The sequence below is a fragment of the Microcebus murinus genome, chromosome 7 (genome assembly GCF_040939455.1).
Source record: "Microcebus murinus isolate Inina chromosome 7, M.murinus_Inina_mat1.0, whole genome shotgun sequence".
Taxonomy (NCBI): Eukaryota; Metazoa; Chordata; class Mammalia; order Primates; family Cheirogaleidae; genus Microcebus; species Microcebus murinus.
In genome coordinates, this window is record NC_134110.1 from 46348469 (window position 1) to 46373194 (window position 24726).

The following is a 24726-nucleotide window of genomic DNA, read 5'->3' on the forward strand; positions in this document are numbered from 1 at the left end:
CACTCAAATGTTTTAGGATCAACAAGGTAAGCATGTGAATGTGCTTTGAAAACAAACAATATAATACACACAATATTATGACCAGATACCTACATTATCACCACAGCAATCTCAGGACAAAAGAGACATGCCCATCACTAGAGGAGACAACAAGAAACAAAAACTTCTAAATACAAAAAGGAAGTTTTTGGGATTGGTCACTTTGGGTGAGAGAACGTTGTGATGTTCATTGATTTATCCATAAAAAAATATGATCAGAGACTTCTTTCTATCTCTCCCTCTCTCTCTTCTTTCTCTCTTTCTTCCCTGAGAGCAGTATGTTGCAATTTTGAATGAAAGCACAAGCAAGGTATGAAGAGTTAGATTTCCAGGTTGTGAGATTGGTCAAACACAGGGATGCTTCACAAGGGAAGCTATAGACTCCTCCCAGGAAAAACTTTCAAAAAAGAATGCACAGATGATTTTTGTTGTCAGACCAGAGGGGGAAAGTAGGTGGACTAGATGGCATTTTTCTAGCTAATGTTTACAGTGAATGTGTATTGAGCAATTATAATGTGTACCAAGCAGGGGCAAAGGACTTGACATGTAGTTATCATAGCAATTGTAGGGGATAAACACTATTATTTCTCTATGAATGGGGAAAAAAAGTGAGACTACGTGGTTAAGTTGCTCACCAACTGTCACAGAGCTTGCTAGTGACAGAACAAGGATTCAACAATGTTAGGTCTGGTGGAGGTAAACAGGTGGCAAGGAAGTGGCTAAAGGTGGAGAAAGGGAACCAAATTGTGGCTAGGCACTGTCTCCTGGTGGGATTATACATAATAAAGTGGTCCTAGTAACCTTTACCTGACCTAGAGCTCATTACCATCTAATTAACATAACATGAGTGGAGCTTCCTGAAGGATTTTGGGGAAGACGCATGCACAGAAAGGAAAACTGTTACATAACCTACCCTGTTATGTTACCTGTCATGTGATCTGATATATAACCACAACCTGTCAATCACCCCCAAAGGCGGGAAACGGCAACCAATCCTACCAGGGAAAAGGTGGGGCAAGCTAGTGGGCTTACAAAAGGCAGCGTGGGATCAGGCTTTGGCATCTTTCTCCACTAGTGGAGACTGACCCGTTTCACTCTCCCTGGAATGTATTTTCATTTTGTGTAGCTTCTTTCTTTCTTTTAAGTGATAAACTGTATACAATTACTCAATGTTTGTGATCACTCTGTCTTCGGCTTGACTGGGTACCAGTATTCATTCTTGCCACTAGGAACCGGGGAACCAGTGACCATCCACACAGACTAACCTAACAACAACTCGCATGCTTCTGTTCCTTCGGATCTCTAGAAGTATGCAGTAGTTTCTTTTGGCCTAGCACTCTTAGCAAATGGTGGATTTTAGAGAATTTGTAGTTTGCCAAATTTTTCAGGTTGAGAAGGGTGGATGCTGAAAGAATGACAGTTTTTGTTTCCTTTTAAACAGGAAAGATAGTGAGGAAAACAGGACAACTTTCTTATAATCTCAATGACTTAATTCACAGGAAATGTATCCTAGGGGTAGTTTAACATAATTGAGACCTGGCTTTGCCACTCACTAGCTGAGGGACCTTGGGAAGCCATTTAACTTTTCTGAGCCCTTTTATATTCATTCGTAGAATAGACAAAATATTAATAACACCTTTTTTTCCCCCAGAGGTTTTTAAGAAAGGCAAAGTTATAAAGATATTTTTCTTCCCTTTCTAACACTCCTATGCTTGGCTAATTTCTCCTTCTAGTTACCTTTGTTGTTTAAAGCTCTACTTTTATACTGAATATGTCGGTATATCTCTGCTTATCCCTTACTTACATCCCTTTCTCAGCTGAGGGATGGCTGGGAACATAAGATTTATTATAGCATCCCTAGAATTTAGCACAGTGCTGGCCCTGGGCCTTAATAAATGTAGTTGCACTGGATATACTTTGTGCGAACCATAAAACATCTTACAAATGTAAGAATAGTGTTTATTGAGTACTCCGTGCCAAAAGTGTTCTTAGTACTTGACATGCAATCTATCATTTGATTTCCACAACAACCTTTCAGATGGATACTACTATTCTTAGCTCCATTTTACAGATGAGGAAGTGGGGTCACAGAGAGGTTAAGTAACTCATCCAGCGTCACACAGCTTGTAAGAGATAAAGCCAGGATTCAAACCAGAGCATTTGTCTTCAAAGCCCACGTTTTGAACAAGTTGTGTGATTTGGAACAAATTCCTGTCTTAACATTTCTGGCATTTGCATTGCTTATATGGAACTAATGATGCATGTCCTGCTCACTAAAAGGCAAGATCAAAAACAAGCATGCACGAGAAGCACTTTGTGAATCAAAAAGCCACACAGACGTGAATTATCGGTGCCATCACTGTTTCCCTTCCTTCTTTCCCTTCTTGTGAGCTTCTCCATTCATTTGCAAGCAAGTGTCTAACTGGAGGCAACCAGGCCAGTGACTTAGTCATCTGCTGCTCCCTGGTGGCTCCTGATGGAGATCTGGGAGGGTGAAAACAGGATTATTATTCTTGTGACCCGTGCGACTGCATCCCAGCCTGGTGGCAAGTGGGCTGCTGGCAGAAAGGAAATAAACAACTTATGCTTTTGCCTTCAGCTTCGGTTCTGGGTTCATTTGATCTTTGGGACATGTTTTAACGAGAACAGAAGGGAGATATAAAAGCAAGCTTTGGATAGGATCCCCCACGTGGCTCACAGTTGTCTGCTTTTATCCTCTTGGCAATATTTTATTGGATTAGTAGGACAATTTAGACTTCTTTACTTCATTTAAAAATAACCACTTGCATTTGAAATTAAATGAAAATCTATAAATTGAAACCAACCAATTTCAATTTTACAAAAATGATTTGCTTTGCCTGCCCCCGCAAGCCACCATCAGAATTCCAGCAGAGCACACAGTTGACCACATTTTCTTAGATAGGACATTTTTTTCCCTAACAAGCAAAAAGTCTTTTAAAATGGAATTCTAGTTTGAATCCAGTTTGGTACCCTGTACTCAAAGGAAGTGACTATTAAATATTAGACAATTGGTTTTGGAAATGCTAACAACAACAACAACAAATTCTTGGAAGCTCTCTTTTTCCATTGTGGAAGTAATTGTATAGACTGGGAGGAAGTTGTTAGTAATCTTTCTCCTGATCAGTCTTAGAATTGAATGGGGCAGGGCGTACAGTGTGCTTTGTTAAGCAGGCAAGAGCTACTGCCTAAAATCTATCCTTCCCACCTCCACCTACATCTTCTTTCCATATATGCCAATTGCATCCTCATTCTTGGAAATTTCAATAGTCATACTGACTAATCCCCAGACATCTCATATACCCCAGATATACTAGTTCAATCATACAATGCACCGCTCCTGAGGACTTTTCCTTCCCCAGTCACAACCTCATCACTTTACTGGAATGTCCGGGCTCCATGGGACCTGCTATTGTTTGCCTTCTCCCCATTTCCTCGTTTCATCATTCCCTTGTGCCTTCACCTACCTCCTCACCCCACCCCACTTGTCTCGAATTCTTTCAATTTAGTCACTTCTGCGCAGCTCTTCCTACGGCAAAAGACTGCACTGCCTTGGTTAAAAGTACCCCGGAACAAGTCATTTTCTTTCTCTGAGTCTCAGTTTCCTCATCCACAAAAAGGAGAAAATAACCCCTACCTCATAGGATTGTTGCAGATTAAAGGAGACAATGGGGGGAGAGTGTTTAGTTTGGTGCCTCCTCTGTTCTTACTTTAATGAGAATGGAAGGGGAGTGCAAAAGTGATTATTTGTTTGTATTCACTACCTCAGTCTCTATCCTATAATCATTACTTACTTTTTTACTTGACAATGTGTCTTCTTACTCTTTATTATGAAAACTTTTTACACAGTTAAAGACAGATACACACATACATCCATTACTGGGATTTACCAATTAGCATGCTGTAGTTGCTTTATCTATTTATTTTTGCTATTCTTTTTTAAAAAAGTAAATTACTGACATGACATATCTTCCTTAAATAATTCAGCAAGTGACTCTAAAAGGCAAGAACAGTCTCCTATGTAAACGTTGTCATTAAATTAATCTCACTTTTTAATGGGATACAAGTATTTGCTAAAATCACTTTCATAGAGTTCTGCTGTCTTGTTTATCTTGAGCCCATATTGTTTTGCTATATATGAGCTAATAAAACAGAGAGTGAATACTTAGAAGCAGAAATTCACAGGAGTAAGCCTAAATTCTTTGAAAACAAATCATGACAAGTAATTCCATTTTCTCTTCTGAAAGAACTACCAACAGATCAAGAAGCTGCCTTGCAAAGAATGGTTAGAAGAACATAAATTTCCACTGGTCATTCATAGAAGGCAGTAGTTTCTGGAAAGGTAGGATGATATATTAATAAACCCCATGGGTTCCAATTTTATGTCTTCTGAATTCAAGTCCTTATTAAATCGCTTACTGGCTTTGTGAACTTAGGTGTGACATCAACATTCTCAAAGTTTCTTTCTCACCTGTATTGTAAACAACTACCTGTTCAAGAGTCTCCCATACTGTGGGTTGTTAGCTCACTCTGAGACGCATGCTACCTTGATTCACTTTAATAACTTTGCAATGGAAAATGCAAGAGGAAGAAACCAATCAAATTGTTCCCTTTATTCCTTATCAAATGAAGTGCCACATAATGTCCAGTATTCACTACACTACTTCTGCCATTGCCTGAAGGTGCTACTCTTCAACTGTCTAAGTGATCCTATGCCCTAGAACTGGCGATGGTCACTTGGTTAATGGAAGCCAGCAAGAGCAAGTGATGTGTAATTTAAAACAGGCCTTCATAAGCAGAGTATGCCATTCCCAAAAGTAGTGTTGGCAGACTATTTAGAGAGATGATGGGCCCATGGTGACATTTCTTCACACTCTTTTCTCTCACCTGAGGCACAGAAGGAAAGATTTTTTTGTATTTCTTTTAATAAAAGCAAAAAGAGCAAGTAAGCACGAATTCTAAATGAAGAATGATTTGTAGACATTACAGGTTTGCTATCTTCATTGTTGTGAGGCAGCTTATGTGTAGAAAAGGGAGGCCGAGATTTTGGCCAGCCTTCCTCAAGAACAATAAACAGCAGTATGCTTCTCAGGAACAGAATAAAAAAAATATTTACATGGCAGTGAGGCCAAAATTTTTTAAGAGATCTTTCTGAGATTATATCATAAAATTATCTTGCAGCTATGATAAATGTGCATGAAATAAGATCATTCATGTAAAACAATTAACACTTTTCCTAGGGAGAAAATATTTAAAGAGTTTAAGATTTAGAGAATTAAAAATTATTGTTTATTCTGGGCTTAAAGTAGAGATATGGTTTCAAAAGAACCAATTGCATCTTAGTCCATAGGAAACTGCCTGCCTGCCTGTTAGACGAAAAGCTGTCTCAGGGAGAATCCTCTATGAAAGATAACAACTCTTTACAAAGACACAATTTACCAAGGGACTCTACCTTCGGGAACCACATGTCTATTATCGGACAGGACACTCATTCAAGTTCCCTCTGAAAACTTGAGACAATGGGCAGAACAAGAATTTTATAATCACATGGACTTAGGCTCAAATTCCAAATTTGCCACATAACAGGTCTTTAATTTTATACTAAATAATTTATACTTATAGTTTAATATATTAGATAATTGAATTTAATAAATAATTGGATTTTAATAATTATATTAAATAATTTGTCAAACTATTTAATAAATTATTTAAACTTAAATTAAATCTTATACTAAATAATTAACCTCCCTGCTTTAATTTCCTATCCTGAAAATAGGGATAATGACCCTTTTCTCATGAAGCTACTTGAAGATTAAATGAGATTATGGATGGGAAAATTTATCAAAGAGCCCTTTGCATTGAGTGTGTTCTCACTGATCTATAAATATTCCATGTATAGTGAACATCTTTTTTTCTTTCATTTTTTTGGGGGGGTATCCACTCTCTGTGCCTTTGTTAATAGCTCCATAATTTTTTAAAATAGGAAATCACACTCATTCATTCTCAATCCATATGGTTTAAAACTTATCCACAGTAATTGATTCAGCAGTTGACATGTGACCCAACAAGAGCCCATAAGTCTCAATTTGAGGATTTTTAGTTAGAACTTTCAAAAATAGGAGGCTTGTTCTTTCTGCAGGAGTCTCAGAGAGTCTGTTTTGATACCATGAAGAGAGAACTTGCTTTACAATGAAGTCATTATAGAGGAAAGCAGAATGGAGGTGTGCAGACTGAGTCCAGAACACATCTCTGGAGCACCTGGATCTAACTCAGCTTGAATCCCTTCCTGTTACTTGAGTCTATTAATTCCCCTTCTCTCCACTGTTTGCTTCATTAACCAGTGAAAGTTTGCTTTGTGATGGTTTCTTTCACTTTCACACACAAGTTTCTTTACTAATAAGACTACTAAACAGTGATCACGCTGATTGAGAGAATAAAGTTCCTTCTCAGGAGGAAGTCAAAGTCTCAGGGAAAGATGGACAGGAAAGAAGAAAATTACTGTGATAAATGCTCAAAGGGTCACTGTTATAGGAGCACAATGGAAGAAACACCTAACACTACTTGTCCACATCCCAAACTCTCTCCTATTCTTTGTCAGGAAAAAGTAGATGGGATCTCTTAGACTGAACTCCACCAGAATAAACTTACCTCTCAAGGTAAGTGCAAAGAAAATCAGCTTCAATACAAATTTGTCACTATATTAGGGCAGGCTTGTGCTAAAATGTCCTCACCACTGAAAGTTCATATGGATTTTGTCTTCTGTTGAACTCCATGTACCTTGCAGGTCCAGCTCATGTGTTACCTTCTCTACCAGGGAGTCGTCTCGGTACAGACTTTCCTGCCTCCATCTCCCTCTTCAACATGCAGAATTAAACTCCCTCCCCAAAGGGTAATCCCCTCAGTCTTACAGCACCCTACCACATTGTGTCTTAGATGATGAGACAGGGCTGGGATGACATATTGTTTCTTTTGTGTTCCTAGCACCTGGCACAGAATCTGACATGCAGTAGGTAGGTGCTTGCTCAATAAATGTTTTCAAAATAAAAGGAGTAACATCCTTAAAGACAAAATAGATAAATGTGAGCTTAATGACAATGCAGTCAAATGAATTTGTAATTGATTGAAATGTCTTTCTCAGTAATGGCTGATTAATGAATTGACTCCAGCCTGCTGGGAGGTCTGTGGTGGTGCCCTAGACTCTAGCAAGGCAGCCTAGGCAAACACACACCACTGCCTCTGCTGCTACACAAACTCCCGTGTTTTTGTTTCCTCTTCTAATTTACCTTTGTCTCACAGTATTACTGTGTGCTCTAATTTCTCAGACTCAATACCCAAATCTGCTTTGATTGTTCTCCCTTCCTTACTTTCATCAGTTTTTTTTTGTTGTTGTTTTTTTTTTTTTTATTTTTGAGACAGAGTCTCGCTTTGTTGCCCAGGCTAGAGTGAGTGCCGTGGTGTCAGCTTAGCTCACAGCAACCTCAAACTCCTGGGCTCAAGCAATCCTCCTGCCTTAACCTCCTGAGTAGCTGGGACTACAGGCATGCACCACCATGCCTGGCTAATTTCTTCTATATATATTAGTTGTCCAATTAATTTCTTTCTATTTATAGTAGAGACGGGTCTCACTCTTGCTCAGGCTGGTTTCAAACTCCTGACCTCGAGCAATCCTCCCGCCTTGGCCTCCCAGAGTGCTAGGATTACAGGCATGAGCCACCACGCTCGGCCCCTTTCTTTCATCTTGATTCTTAATTTTTCTCACATTAATTTTTTATATTTCTTCCCATCCTTACATAGTCTGCCTCTTCCTGTCCTTATGCTGTAACCCTTTCCTCATAGGTGAGTCCTAAATGGTCTTCATTGTGTTTTATTCATTGATGTATCTGAAGTGCCTAGACTAGTGTCTGTTCAACAAATAGTTTTTGGATTATTGGTTTTATTGCATCTGAACCACTTTTCTAAACCATCTTGCAAATTAATCTTTATAAAATCACATTTTGATCAAGCCACTGCACCATTAAAAATGTTTCAACAATTCTTCTGTGTTTATAGGCCAAGCCCAAACTAATTAGTAGGTGAACTTTTACAGACTGACATCAATGGAACTTTCCCATGTTATTTTCTGACGTTGACTTATATAACCTTCTATTCATGTCCAACCTGTTTATTCATCATTCATCAAAATGTCTTTCGGTTCCTGCCTCCATTGAAAGGCACATACATGTTCTTTCCATTTGAACTTTGTCTGCTTAGAGAAGAATCCAAAAGTCATAAAAGAAAAGATAGACATATATGACCATATGAGAAACGGAAAGTTTTTATATGGTAAAAGATACTATATAAATATACAAAGTTTATAAACAAATAAATGACAGATGGGAAATAAGATATAAAAATTGATTAATCCTTTTAATATGTAAAGTGCTTTTGCAAATTGCTTTGCAAACAAAAGAAAATAAACAAAATAAAGATGGCCTAAAAATTTAAATAATAAATAATAGATGAAAATGCTCAGAACTATTAGAAAAATATATACATGTAAATGTCTACATTATATTTCACCATCATATTTGCATCTGAAGGTGCTATAAATGGAGAGAACTAAATATTATCATTCATTGCTCTTGGCAATGTAAATTATTTCTTGAAAATAATTTGTCAATAATGATTAAATAAAAAGCACGTATACCCTAACTTACCTTAAGGAATTTATGTTAGAGGAATGATAATAAGAACAAATATATATACAACAATGTTTGTAGTGACAAAAACAAAAACTATAAGCAACATGAAAATGTATCATCATGGGACTGATTAAAAATACAATACATTACATTATGATTAAAGTTATATTAGAATACAATATTATGCTGATACTAAAAATAGTGAGTAGCAAAGGCTTTCTGGATATAGAGTGAGTTCCATACTACATATGTATAGGATGTCTCTAACCATGCTATGAGTAATATATCTGTATATGTATAATACCATTTAGAAGAAGAAATAAATAAAAATAAATGTAGAGAAAGGTGTTAATACCAAGCTGTTAATGATGGTTACATGGGATAAATGGGACCAGAAAGAGGAGGATGACAGGGAAAAAAGAGACCATTTGCTTTTTCTTGTTGTACATCTTTCCATGTTGTACATCTTTACACTGTTACATGTTATAACAAGCATGAAATACTCTTGCAATTTAAAACATAAATAATACATACTCTAAAAAGAACTGTGGCTCTTTTTTCCTTTATAAATCCTGCCCATGATCTTGTCTTAAGTTAAATTCTAATTTCTCTGAATTTATTGATAAAATTATTCCTTGGTAATTCACCATCTGGTTCCTTGTTACTACTTTCTTATTGCTACCTTGAAGTATTATTTAAATAATACATTGTTATTTAACTGTTTGTATTAATGTCAACTATTTAATTAGAGTTTAATTTCCTTGTGATAAGAGCAGATATTCTACATTTTGCTCTCAAGTGTTGTTCAAAGACTCATAATTTGCTCACTTATTCACTCATTGAGCAAATATTTATTGCATTTCTACTAGCTGCAAAGCTGTGTTGGGTCTTAGGGATATAGCACCATCTTGGATAAGACATAATCTATGCCTAACAGTTTGATGGGGTGGGGGAAGACACTGAACACAGTCTTACAAAATGAGTAAGTTACTAAAGGGAAATTGCAGTGTGTTTTGTTGGCATCCAACACACTGAGACTTTGGAAAGATCAGTGACATAGGAGTCAGGAAACTTGGCTTTTACTCATCTATATTGCTCTGTCCTCAAATGACAAGATAAAAAAATCAAATAAGGAAATAGAATGAAAGTTCTTTTTCAGTATTAACATGCTAAACAAATGCAAGGAAATATATTATGTAAGGAAATTAATTTATCAAACAATAATGTCAATGTTAATAACGATAATAGCTACTATTGACTGGGTGCCTACTAGTCAGGTCATTGATGTATGTGACCAGGATTCCAATCCACCTGTGAACTGTGCCCCATCAATTCCAGGGACCCATGAACTTCATTTTCCCTTCAGCCAGTTACTGTACAACCTAGCAAAGAAGAAAACTGAGGATTTCAAAAATCCTACCATCTCTCCTATTTGAATTACAAAGCACCTATTCTTTGTTTTCAGAATTACATGGCTTAAAAAGAATTACTACTAGGAGGCTACAATCTTTTACAGTCACCGCATGTCTGAGTAAGGGTTGGCAGTGGGGGGACTAAAATTATACTTAATGAAAAATGCAACATTAAGATTTGTTAGGTGGGTTTTCTTCTGCCTTCACATAACATTCATTATTAAAATTCATTCTCAGCCAAGTCCATAGAAACAAAAACAAAGAAATCCCATCAATCCTGGACTAAGTGGCATGCTTCTGCAATGCAGTGCAGTTGTTCAGAGCATGGAATCTGGGATCAAAGTGCTTAGTTCAGGTCCTGGCTCCATCACTATGGTTTGTGGGGCTTTAGCAACTCACAAAAATTCCTTAAGCCTCAGTTTTGCTCATCAGTAAGTCAGAATAGTGAAATGCCTCCCTCACAGAGCTGTTGTGAGGAGTAAGTGTGATTGTGCACAGGTGGAACTCAGAAAGGTGCCTGGAATGTATTGAGGACTCCGAAAATATCACATTGTGCCAGTATTATCCCAGAGGCCAGGCAGAACTTCTAGTCATTAGGAATTAGAGGCGTACAAAGAAGAGAACAAAGGGAAAGGAAGCCTCTTTTAGTTCATGCCTTGGCATGTAGATTTGCACATACTGATTGACAAGTGTTTTTACTTCCAGAGAAGATTTGTGCTTCTGACATTGAAAGGTTTACAGCACTCTACAGATATAACATACTTTATTCTATATAAAATTTCTTTCAATACAAAGTGAGGAAGAAATGAATTTAAATTAAGGGTAGTATTGTTATTAAATGTAAGTAATGACTGCGCTAGTATATATGCTAACATCCCAATCTATGAACATCTCACATATCTGGAAGAATGGTAGTATCTTTTCTGATGGCTATCACTAAATGAGATAAAATATAAAAGCTGTAAGTCAAGGCTATAGGGCATGGGATTTGCTTTTCTAGAAAAATAATGTCTAATTAGTATTTATGATACCTATTTCCAACTGCTTATTAGACTTTGCCATTTGGATGTCTGTAGGCAACTCAAATACAGTCTAGAACTCATTATATTATATATAATAATATATCAATTTTGCTTTTGAAGTACCTCTTTAATGCACCCCCATCTTTTATACCAGCATCCCTAGATTTTAATTTATGTCCCACCAAGATATTCTCACATCCTTCAGTCTATCTTCAAGCCTGCCAAAAGATTTATCTGCTTAAAAACAAATCAAATCTAATAATGTCATTCTACTCAAAGACTTCCACTTGTTTCTTGACTTAAACTATCGTTTAGTTGGTTGGATCACATACAAACTGTCCCAGAACTTCTGCAAAATGACTATGAAAACTGAAGAGGAAAAAAGAAGAAAAACTAACGCACATTAAAAATTAGGTTATCGGACAAGTATAATCAGTTTTTCCTTATGTTGAAGCTAAAATAGCAAAAATAATTCTATGCTCCACCTTATTAAAAGATCAATACCATGCACCTAAAAGGAGGTAGGATAACACTTAGTTCTCTTCTCCAGGACTCAGGATCTCTACTAAGCAGAATATTGAGTCAATATTCTGAATATTGAGTCAATTTGTTGCTTTGGGGATGTTTTTTGATATAACAGAACACTGTGCCTTTAACCCCTCACTCTCTACTCATATGTATATATTCCTAAAAGTAAGACAAGAAAGGATATAGGAAAACAGGCAGGGATATGATGCATTTTGGGAAATTATGTTCCCATTAATAAAGGCTTGTAGGCAGATGCAAGGACATCTTGGCAGCTTCGAGTGCTGGACATTTTAGTTTTGCAGACAATAATCTATTCAGGGTTAAAACATTAGAGAATCAGGAAGAGGGAGAAGAAGAAAATCTCACATTGGTCCCATTAGAATAAAATAGTCCCCCTGATCATGAGGAGATAAGGAAAACACATTCTGTACACAGGTCAAACAAAATTTTGAGCATATTTTAATTTAAAAAATAAAATTTCATCTTAAGTGTACTATAATCAGGGAAAGCAGGTCGTATCCCCCGCCTGCGTGCACTCTAAGTGAGCTTTATTTCAGTGATTTGGTCTGTGTTTATGGTCCAGCATTGTCTGATGCAAAATCATTGGTGGCATTGTTCAGCCTTCCTCTTCAAGCGATAAGAATAGTGCTAGGGTGACTCTAATAAATTGGTTCCAGAGACCCTCATTTTTGGTGTATCAAAGTCTCCCTGTTTCTCTGGGGACTTCCCCTTTGGTCTGGAGCTGCATCTCCCAGCTTCCCTGGGACATATGGGCCCCATCCTTTTGGTTGTCCTGTCATTTGGTCACCCAGTATGTGGTCTGATGAGAGAGAGAGAACTTTGTTGCAGATTTTGGATCTGAATGGCAAAATCTTTTTCTAAATACTGGTTCATCTCAGGCCAGGCAGAACAACACAACTGAATCTATTTTTGCCTGTACCCAATACTGGAATGTCATTCCTGGGTAGCATCAAATAAATGACCCTCAAAATCTAGAAGTTCTTCTATATCTGTGAAGAATGCTGATGGGATTTTAATAGGTATTGCATTGAATCTGTAGATCAGTTTGGGTAGTATAGACATTTTGATGATATTGAGTCTGCCGATCCACGAGCATGGTATGGATTTCCATCTGTTTACATCCTCTGCTATTTCCTTCCTCAGTGTTTCATAGTTCTCCCTGTAGAGATCTTTTACCTCTTTGGTTAAATATATTCCTAGGTACTTTAATTTCTTTGTTGCTATTGTGAAGGGAATTGAGTCTTTGATTTGGTTCTCAATTAGATTGTTGTTGGCGTATATGAATGCCTCTGATTTCTGTGTATTGAAGGGACTGATAACTAGAATATACTTAGAACTCACGAAAATTAGGAAGAAAAAATCAAATAACCCCATTAAAAAGTGGGCAAAAGACTTGAACAGAAATTTTTCTAAAGAAGACAGAAGAATGGCCAACAAACATATGAAGAAATGCTCAACATCTCTAATCATCAGGGAAATGCAAATCAAAACCACAATGAGATATCACTTAACCCCAGTGAGAATGGCCTTTATCAAAAAGTCTCCAAACAATAAATGCTGGCGTGGTTGCGGAGAGAGAGGAACACTCCTACACTGCTGGTGGGACTGCAAACTAGTTCAACCTCTGTGGAAAGCAATATGGAGATACCTTAAAGCGATACAACTGAATCTACCATTTGATCCAGCAATCCCATTGCTGGGCATCTACCCAAATGATCCAGTGACACTCTACAAAAAAGACACCTGCACTCGAATGTTTATAGCAGCACAATTCATAATTGCAAGGCTGTGGAAACAGCCCAAGTGCCCATCAATCAAAGAATGGATTAATAAAATGTGGTATATGTATACCATGGAGTACTATTCAGCTCTAAGAAACAATGGTGATATAGCACATCTTATATTTTCCTGGTTAGAGCTGGAACCCATACTACTAAGTGAAGTATCCCAAGAATGGAAAAACAAGCACCAGATATATTCTCCAGAAAACTGGTATTAACTGAGTAGCACCTAAGTGGACACATAGGTGCTACAGTAATAGGGTATTGGGGAGGTGGGAGGGGGGAGGGGGGCGGGTATATACATACATAATGAGTGAGATGTGCACCATCTGGGGGATGGTCATGATGGAGACTCAGACTTTTGGGGGGAGGGGGGGAAATGGGCATTTATTGAAACCTTAAAATCTGTACCCCCATAATATGCCAAAATAAAAAAAAATAAATAAATAAAAAATAAAAGGTAGGAAAAAAAAAAAAAAAATCTAGAAGTTCTTGAATGCAGGGAACAAAAAGAGTCATCTCTTCAAAGAGTTTTGTATCTTCAGTACTCCAGCCTACCTTATGAAGATATGGCTGATTGTTCCTGAGATGATGTTATCTCATTTAATGGATCCCAGCTCCTCTTATCAAGTGAGTTGATTAGGGTTTCCTTCTTCATAGTTAGGGAGTGAGAATGGGCACAGGCTTCCTCTTCAGAATACTTACTTACAGCTGTGCAGACAAATCATATACAAGACCTGTGTGGTGCCTTAAATTCCTTCTTATTGAAATAGACATAATGATCCTTATATGTCAGCGGAGTGAAAATGAAATAATGGGTGAACTTTTTATAAATGCTAAAGACTTATGTTCATATAATTTGTTTAACAGATACAAGTATTGCCAAGTGGTCACAAGAGACCTAAAACGATGCTTCCAGAGTTTTCAAATCAAGAATAATCACAATAAATAATTTGAAAAAAATTGAATTATTTAGATGCTACTTTACTTGAGTCTCTGAGTGTCAGATTTTTATTGTGCATATTTGCAATCTTTTATAAAAGAGCAGAGAAAGCTATAAAATTTAATTTACAGAATTTTCTAAAATTATAGGCTATTGCAAATCGAATGTGATGTAAAAGAAGACAAACTGGTTATGTGTAGAATATCATGAAAATATATGGGGAAGCCTAATCAAACCATTCTAACAGAGTTACCAAATTTCTACAAGTAGAATTTCATAAACATAAACAAGAAAAGTAAGACACAGATCATTTGTGCCTGGCCTGTATCACCAATTAACTAAGGCCACAGAGCAGCCTGCCTAGGGCACAGACAAGTAGCAAAAGGGAAATGGTTCTTTGAAAGGAAGAAAATGGAAAAAAAGAAAAACCAGAGAACAGTCTCACCCTCTGTTGGGTGTGCCGACCTATGGTTTCCTTGTGTTTGTAGAATCCCTGAGACTGTATCAAGAGTCGTCCTAAGTGCATTATGTGGCTTAACTAATTTTTCTCAAGACAACCCTATGAAGCAGTCACACTATTATCATCCCCATGTTACCCTGAGAAAGCTAAGGCTTAGCTTTGTGGTCTTAACTCATTTCACCCCTATTAATAACCCTGGAGGTATTCATTTTGTTATTATTTCTATTTTACTAGTAAGGAACACCGGGTTCCTTTGGAGAACTGCAGAAGGGAGGCGATATGAATGAAGTTTGTGAGATCTTAATGAATAAAAGTTGACTTTGGAGTGGGACTGAAAACAGGCAAGGAATTGTAGGAACTAGCAGGAGTGGCCCTTCCCTGGCAGATTTCTATTTGGGGATCCCACTTTACAATCTATGAGCCTTTCTTTAGGGAGGTGGACAGAGAGAAAGCGTATGGTGACTAGTAAACAACAATGGAAGCTGACGAAAGAAATAATGATACCTAAGCTAAATGCTAAATGTGTTTTAATTTTCAAAATAAGAGTTTGAGATGCACAATATGAACTCCATTTTAAAGATAAGAACCTTGAGGCTTAAGGTCACATAGCTAGGTAAGTGGCAGAGCTCAAGTTTGAAATGATACATGTGATCTCCAAAGCCCATAAAATATCAGCCTGCAAGTGGCTATTACAATGGTCCCCACTAGTGATTAATATATAACCAAATGACCACACAGAATTCCTTTTCTAATGTTAATTTATAAAATGGAAGGATCATTCTGTGCCTAATGGGAATGGTACAAGGTGAGGGACAATGATGTAACATGGTGGAATGGAATGATGACCAGTCCAGAAATCTGGAGTCTGAGTTCTAGTTCTAACTCTGCTACCAAGTGGCAGCTGTGTGACCTAAGACAAGTTATTTTTACCTCCCTGGGCCTCAGTTTTCACAAAAGTAAAAATGACTGGGGTCAAACAAAATTATCTCTGAGAGTGACCTGACAGGTAATAAGACTTCTGATTTCAATGTGAAAAAGATCCAGATATTCTTGGGCATAAGTGGCCATCTGTTTGGAGAAGTCATCAAAAAGCTTATTTATGTTGGTGGCTGAGAAGTATCTTGGGAACTAACTCAAGTTGTGTTAATTGCTGAGATTCAGATCTATGTCCAGTAAAATAGAAGATGCCCAAATAGAAGACCATTTTCCAGTGGGTAAGAGGTTTGCTGAAAAAGAAATTATCCCAGAGGATAGGAGTGAGCTCTCCAAGGCTTCCCTCATGGCATGGCCTGTCTCACCAAAGAGGAGAGGCCACTGTGCACAGCTCATATTGTCTGACACTAAGATGTGTGCCCTTGTCTATCCATGTAAAGTTCCATGGGGACCATGGGGAGCTTTAGGCAAAGGCTGAAGTATCTATTTCATCTGGCCCCATAAAATACTTTGGTACAGCCAACACTGCTTAGCGGCCCCTCCAGCTGGTTAGAGAGTTTAGCAGGTTGATTGGAATACAGAGTCCAGCTAGAACTGAATTGAGTTCCAACCTGCCCACTCAACTCTATGGCCTTGGGCTAGTGACTTAATAAGTCATACCTCAGTTTCTTCATCTGTGTAAGGGGAATTATAATGTTTTCTTTCTCAAAGTCCATTGATATAATTTAATTCACATTCAGTTATAAAGTGCTCACACGGTGTCTGGGGAATGGCAACTATTCAATGGGTGTTAGTAACCCTGCTTCTGGTGTCTGATGGATGCTGTCGTTAGAGTCATGCTGAAAGGGAGAGAGCCTTTCTCTGCCTTGTGATTTCATCACAGACCACATGTGTGGAGGAGTCACGGTGGTTACCTGTGGGAGTCGCACTGTTCTCAAAAGCAGTGGGAAGCCTTCCTTACTGAATGAGGTGCCAGTGAGTTAGAGGCCAGGCTGGGTGAGACAGGGCACCTGGGAAGCAGTGGCCCTGTCGTAATTAGGAGAAAAGAGTGGCCACAGGCGGGGAGGTTCTTTGGCCATTGGAGAAGGGGCACAATGACAACAGCCCCTAGGAGCAGTTCTTTTTTTTTGGGGAACATATACGACACTCTTTAGGAACTGCAAGACATACTTAGAGGATATTTTAAAGGAGTTATATTAACAGATCAAAGTCACAAACTAACATATTGGGGTGGGGTAGTTCTTGGAAAGTTTGGGTTAATTTATTTAGTCAAAGATATTTATTGAGCACCCACTATGTGTCAGGGACTCTTCTAGGCTTAGAAAAACACACCCAGCAAGGTGGACATGTATCGCTGTCTGTTCATGAAGTCTGCATGTTAGGATTGACCGTAAATGTATAAATATACGTGAGATTTTCATTTAGTAGTGAGTTCTGTGAAAATAGTAAAATGTCTTGGGAACTATGGCAGGAAGTACAGGGTAATTAGGCGGGACCTCGACACACAAATGGTATTCGAGCTAAGACCTTAATAAGGAGATGGAACTGTCCTCAGGGACATCTAGAGTAAGGTTGAACCAGGCAGAAGGTACAGAAAGAGCCAAGATCCTGAGTCAGGAAGGCAAGACAAGACTAGCGAGTTCAGAGAAAACTACTAGTTGAAAAGCTCCTTGAAACGGTGTGGGAGAAGATAGGGAGGCCAGATTGAAAAGGGCCTTGTAGGCCACACACAAAAAAAATGTCACTGAAAGAAAGGAGCCCCTACCAAAAAGCTAATGAAAGCCAAAGTAAGCAATAGGATGAAATAGCATTAATTTCCAAACAAATTAATGAATTAATGGAGCTACTTATCAAAGAGGAGATGTGCTATCAATTTCAGCATATTTTAGTACCTAACACAATGTTAAGCTGTGATATTGCACAATGTCATGTTCTTAGGCATTTTCCTATGCATTTTTATCATCAAAAAGTGGCTGATGGACTGTGTTTTCAAACCTGACATATAAGTAGTGTGAGCTAGTGGATGTCATGAAATGACACTGGACTTGGAGCCAGAAGGCCCAGGATAAAGTTCAAGTTGCATGTCACCACCTACTGAAAGACCTCAGGCACTCTCCTTGGCCTCACTGGGATTGTTTTCTTGGGTCTAAGTTTAAAGAAATTGCTACCACACAGAGAAGTAATGGGAATTAAATGAGACAATGCATGTTAAAGTTTCTTGAAAATTGTAAAACATCAGCCAGGTATTTCTTATTGGTTTTTAAATTATTTTTAACATTTCTTATTAAAATTTCTTTTTGCGGGCTTTCTCTGTGCTCATTTCTTTATTTTTCTTTTTAATTTTTACAGGTAGCATAATAGTTGTACATATTTTGTCATTGTTGTTTTCAAGTAAAACCACTAGAGGTCAGAATTTCACATAAATTGTTTAAAGAAAAACTAAGATTGGTGAGGGGAGTTGGGAGGAGGAGGAGAGAGAGAGGACATTTTCTTACCTTTAAGCATCATAAAACTATAAATTTAAGACATAAAGAGAAAAATAATGATGGCTTGCATCCACGAAGTTTCCATAACTTATTCCCAAAATTGTTACTCAACAGACTTAGGTAGATAAAAAGAGAAAGATAAAATAGAATTTATTAAATATCTGTGATGTCTACACAGCTTAAAGCTGACGTTGATTATCTCATATTATTTATTTATTTATTTATTTTTTTGAGACAGAGTCTCACTCTATTGCCCGAGCTAGAGTGCCATGGAGTCAGCCTAGCTCACAGCAACCTCAAACTCCTAGGCTCAAGCAATTCTCCTGCCTCAGCCTCCTGAATAGCTGGGATTACAGGCATGCACCACCATGCTTGGCTAATTTTTTCTATATATTTTAGTTGTCCAGCTAATTTATTTCTATTTTTTTAGTAGAGATGGGGTCTCACTCTTGCTCAGGCTGGTCTCAAACTCCTGAGCTCAAACAATCTGCCCACCTCGACCTCCCAGAGAGCTGGGATTACAGGTATGAGCCACTGCACCCAGCCTCTCATATTATTCTTAAAACAGGTCTGTGATGAAGGCACATTTTGCAAATCAAGAAGCTGAAGCAGAATAGACACAATAACATGCTGAAGATAAATAGATTGGCTCTGCTGTCTTTCCACTAAGTCATGCTTGGGAAGTAATGTCTGCATATTGGTCAATACATTCTATGATTAGTTAGCATTATTGCTTTTTCACCTGCAATTCAAAATAATTTATTTAGTTCCCATTCTCCCAAATGAACTTAGGGCAAAGTCCTTTTATTGTCTGTGTTTCCCAGAGTATCTAGAAATTTCTGAGCACTAGCTACAGTGCTAGTAAACATGGTAATGAGATGAACAGCCACAGAGAAAAATACAGACCAGCTTGATTTTAGGAAAAAAATATAATTGAACAAAAGCAATAACCCAGACATTTTAAATGTTTACTTAGACTTGTTTTTCATTTTGTAGAGCTAAATATACAAATCTACTTTATTTGGGGGTGGGGTGGGGCTGTCACAGTGTTCATGAAGGAATGAGGTAAAGTAGATGGCACTTCGTATCTTGAGAGACGGTGCCATGTCTTGTATTTACAACATGTAACATAGTGCTTAGAGCAGAGGAAAGGCAGTGAAGAGTATGTTCATTTGCATGTGTAGGCAATTTGCAAAGAAACAAACAAGTGAACTAGGCACCGTCTAATACCAAACTTGATATGTAGATACAAGTCCTAGGACAGGTTTCTCATATTAGCTTCAAACCCTTAGCATCTAACATGATGCTTGGAACTTAGCAGGTGTTCAGTACCTTCCACAAACATAGAATCTTTTTGCTAAGAAGAAAACTTAGAATCCATTTGATACATAGTTTCCAGGCCCTGAGGAAAGAGGACATCGCACCTGAGTCCATAACAGACTGAGTTCTAGAACTCATGGTTCTAGAGCACTTCTTCCCAAGTCCCTCTCCCAAGGAACTTGTACTTCTTCATTCTGCCACACTCTGGCTTGTAATCAGCCCATAATGTCTAAACATGCTCAGGAAGAAAGTTAAAGAGGTTTCCATTGTTTGAAATCTTAGGGTTTCTAATAGGAAGAGAGAAGTCTGCATTAGGTAAAAAAAAAAAAAAAAAAAAAAAAGAAGGGTAGGGAGACTTGTGGTAATAACCTGTTTTTCAACAAATCTTAATTGTGTATGGATTGAAGTGATAAAATGAAGTGGTTTAAAAAATGTTTACAAGTATACTCCTTGCCTTTTTCTTGGAAGGATTTAAGATTTTTATCTATTCTTTGTAAACTCTCAAAAGCAAGAATTAATGGGATTCTTTACCAAGCACATTCTACACATTTTCTCTTCTTTTTTCTGACAAGCTCTACCCACTCCCTGAAATGTGCTCCTTCCTCAGCTGCCTAAAAGAATCATACCTAACACTCAATTCAGTAATTCCCATCTCAGAAGATCTCCTTGGCCCTTGGTTTCCCCTCCTAAATCATTTATCTCTCTGTTACTTCTAACACTAATGTTTATTATTTAATGTAACTGTTGTGCCTACAATAGTGCTTGTCACTTAACGGGTATTCAATGTATGTTGGCTGAATTGGAATAAATGAAATTGTTGAGTTGGAATGTGTTATATTTTAGAAATTATTTTAACATCACTCTGTCCATTTTTCCAGTTTTAAAGTTGTAGTTTCTCTACAAGGAAAATTGTTTTAACAGTGCTATTCTCAAATGGATTCTCCCATTGCTTTAATTTTCAGCACCTCCCATGACACCCCAGGAATATTACAAAGTTTCCTACACTCTATGGAAAGTCCAGTAATGGTTTTAAGTAAATACTTTATTTCTAATTGAAACTTTCTTTTCTGAACATTTGCCCTCACATTATTCATTTATTCACCCAAGAAATTATTTGGAAGCTCTAAGGTCTCATTGCTCCTCCCAGCATTTATTTTACTGTATCAAAGGTTAAACCTTGGATTGCAACCTTAGAGGAAAATTAATTCACTGATTAAGAAAAATGCACTTTAAGCAATACACATTTAAATCACTGACAAGCATAGGGCAATGCATTCCTGATTTTTTTTTTTTTTTTTTTGCTGGGGGGAAAGACTCTCTTTTTCTACTTAAAATTTTAAGCAGCTGCAATTCTCCCACCCCATAGCCTGGGGAAACAACATGAATTACTAATAAGATAGCACCAATCTATAGTGCAGTGACCACTTTCAGAACAAAAGGGTGAGAACTGAAACAAGGAAAACAGACTTTTTTATCAACTAGCTGTTTAAAGCATATTCGGACCTTGGCTCTACTTGAAAATATTTTGGAATATTCCATCCTTCTTCAGCCAAAGGCACTTGGCCCCAAAGATTCCACTCTTAAATAAAGCAATGTTCATTATATACTACCTCCAATCCTTGAAAAAAATTTTTCCCATCCTCTACACTGGGACCGAGGATCTCGTTAATTTACGAAATGTACAATTTTAATTATATATATAATTTCTATATTATCAATTAATACATAATTTTTACTTTAATCTTTTGTTTAAATAATTTTACCAGGCTCAGCATGAGACAGGAGTGGAATAAAAACAGCCCAAGAATATAGATGCTTTTAAAGAAAGGATTCCTGAAGACCAATGCCTAGATTGTGTGTCTCCCCTGGGGCAGAATGGTCGAGGGAGTTTCCCCCTGCCCTGGCATTCCGCCAGATTCCCACCCTGCATCTCCCACTCCCAACGTTCTCTTACCTAACATCAAGGGAAAGCTTTAAATAAGTAACAGACTAGATTTGGAAAATCCTTTTGAGTTTCCAAAATAGAAGGGAGGTGGGAGGAAGCTAGGGAGGAGAGAGAAGAAAGCCATTGAAAGCTAGGGTGAACTTTAGAGCTGTGGAAAGAGATCATATTTATTATACATGAAAATTTTAGTTTCTTTCCTCACCTTTGGGTCCTGGTGAAATGGTGTGTGTGGCACAGACTTCAGTGGTAGAACGACTATCGATGTCCAAACCTAGACTCTGAATTTGCAAAAGAAATAGTACCAGGAGGCTAAATTGGTATCTCCGAAGCAGGGCTCCAAAGCCCTTCATTGCAGTGGTTCCTCAGAAAAAGGGCCTCCCCGAAGCAAATAAACAGCTTTATTTTAAATAAAACCTCCTGCTTTGGGGAAGAAAGGGAAGTAGCTGGAGTACACATTCCAAAAAGCGCTATGAAGACAAGAATGAAGCATATCCTAGATTGTTTATTTTCTCAGTATTCCACACAGGCCATACACTGTTCAGTCTGTTTATTTTCAAGTGACAACAGTTTATTGAAAATTATCTCTGACCTAAGCACTCAAGTGTCCAGGTCAGTAGAAACATCCCCGAGAGCAAAGAGGAGAGAGAGGCCTTCTGCTCAGTACTTGACCTGACAATTTAATAGGCTATATTGCATTTAAACGCTGGGTTCCAGAAAGGTTGTGAACCAGAGAGGCCTTCAGTTAGCCACTGTTATGCAAACACCATGCATGGCTTTGAGCTTTTGGTAAGGTGATATTCGTTATCTGCTTGTGCCAGGTGAACACTAATGCTTCCAATGCTCTCCATGACCTTATTTCCTTATCTTGCGACCATGAATGGACCTTGTGATTACACCTGAAAGGAAAGAATAACAAGCTTTTCTGCAGAACAATTTGGCGATAGGTATGAAGAATGTTAAAATGTTCATAACCTTTGGCCTAGTAATTGCCTGTCTGGTACACTATCTCAGGGGACTATTTTAAAATGTGGGCAAGGCTTTATTTGACGAGATGTGTCGAAAAGGGGAGAGGCATCAATTGCCTAACAATACATGAATGATGGTCAAATTATGGTAAATAGAATTGCATGAGTGAGTATGTCATGACAATTTTATTAAAATGGTATTTCTAGCAAGGTTTTGATAAATGGTAGGAACAAGCTTGTGGTATTACGATCCTTCAAAAGCAGCATAGATTTAGATATAGATTGTATATATCTGATATAGACAGTGAGATCTATCTATCTATCTATATCTATCATCTATCTATTCTACCAACCCATAATTTGTATGAATAGCCTAGGCTTAGTAAGATATTGGGAGACTAGAACCAGAATCCCGTACATTGGAGAGGCTCCTTAATCTTCTCAATTCTTGAAAAGGCATGTCAAGACTTGAGTGAAAGGGATTTTGGATCTACTTTCCTTGAAACTGGAAAAGAAGGATCTTACAAATATTGATAAGAACTGATCGCTAAAGAATTATCCCTAAAAGATGCCATTATAAGTAATAATCCAAGAAATATAGATATATTAGTTCCCTGAGGCTGCCATTAAAAAGTACCACAAACTGAGTGGTTTAAACAACAGAAATCTTCTGTAAGATACTGGGGGTCAGGACTATGAATTTTGAGGTGGGAAGAGCACAATCATACCCATAGCAATGGGTGTAAAGTATGACTAAACTGATCTTTGATCAACTGTTCATGTCCTTTGCCCTTGTGATACTTGTTGAAGTTGCTTTGTTTTTCATATCAAGTTATAGAACTCTTTATATAATAAACATAATTTAACTGGCAAAAAAAAAAGCATAAGCAATACAGGCAGAGGGAGGGAAAGAAACTGACATGGATTGAATAGTCATTATGTATAGGCTGAGGGATAGTCTCAAATTTATCTCCTTTAAGCCTCAAAATAGCCATGTGGATTATATAGCAATCCTTTTCATTTTGCAAACAACGTAGCCGAGGCTCAAAAATTAAGCAGTCTGCATAAGGTCATTCATTGAAAAAGTGACCAACAAAAATATCACATACAAATTATTTCCAAAAATTCCTGCTTTAAAAATACTATTTGGTTTCAATTGAGGTGAATATTTTCAAGCTTCGGGGATGCATTAATTTTCACACATGCTTAAAATGTCCAAAGCAGATGCATTTGTCAGGTTACCAGTGATAGAGAAATAGTGAGAATTAATCGAATGATGTTAGAAGTCTCAAATTTTACATCTGTCATAGCCAGATATGTGACATAGAGCAAATCACTCAACTTCAATTGCCACAAAGCAGATAAAGTAAGTTTGGACTAGATATTCAATGTTCTTTCTGAATTCTATAGTTCTTTGAAAATTGGTGCTCTTTAAATTGTTTAGACTATTCTAAATCTATTTCACTTCTTTGCCTTCCTTTCAAGGGTTCCCTGGCACACAATGAAAATAGAATCAGTACATTTATACATAGAAATTCACTGAGTACAATTTGAAGCAAATGATAGTCCTTAGTATTTTTCCTTGGCACATTCTATTTCTCTTCTTTCCAACCTCTTTTTGTTTTTACTCAATAATTCATATAAATATCTTCCTATATCATTTGTGTAAAATATTACATCAAAACTTAAGTTGCTACAGAGTATTCATCACATATTTTATTTATCTATTTCAGCATATTATGGGGGTACAAATGTTTAGGTTATATATATTGCCTTTGCCACCCACCCCCCGCCCCGAGTCAGAGCTTCAAGCATGTCCATTTCCCAGAGAGTATGCGCTACACCCATTAGGCATATGTATACCCATGCCCTCCTCCCCACTTCCCATGTGTCCGACACCCAATGAATGTTACTATTATATGTGCACTTAGTGTTGATCAGTTAATAACAATTTGATGGTGAGTACATGTGGTGCTTGTTTTTCCATTCTTATGATACTTCACTTAGCAGAATGGGCTCCAGCTCCATCCAGGATAACACAAGAGGTACTAGGGCACCACTGTTTTTTGTGCCTGAGTAGAACTCCCTGGCATACATATACCACATTTTATTAATCCACTCACGTTTTGATGGGCACTTGGGTTGTTTCCACAACTTTGCAATTGTGAATCA

At 37.5% G+C, this 24726-nt stretch overlaps 1 protein-coding gene across 1 annotated transcript in view; it reads right to left on the bottom strand.

The window, feature by feature from the left end:
* The window catches only part of COLEC10 (collectin subfamily member 10), a 39808-nt gene extending 17759 nt beyond the window's left edge, over positions 1-22049 (bottom strand). The window contains exon 1 of the mRNA XM_012753820.2: positions 21792-22049. Within this exon, the coding sequence (XP_012609274.1) occupies positions 21792-21939 (148 nt within the window). The 5' untranslated portion in view covers positions 21940-22049. The remainder of the gene's footprint in view (positions 1-21791) is intronic.
* Between the last annotated feature and the right edge of the window lie 2677 nt (positions 22050-24726).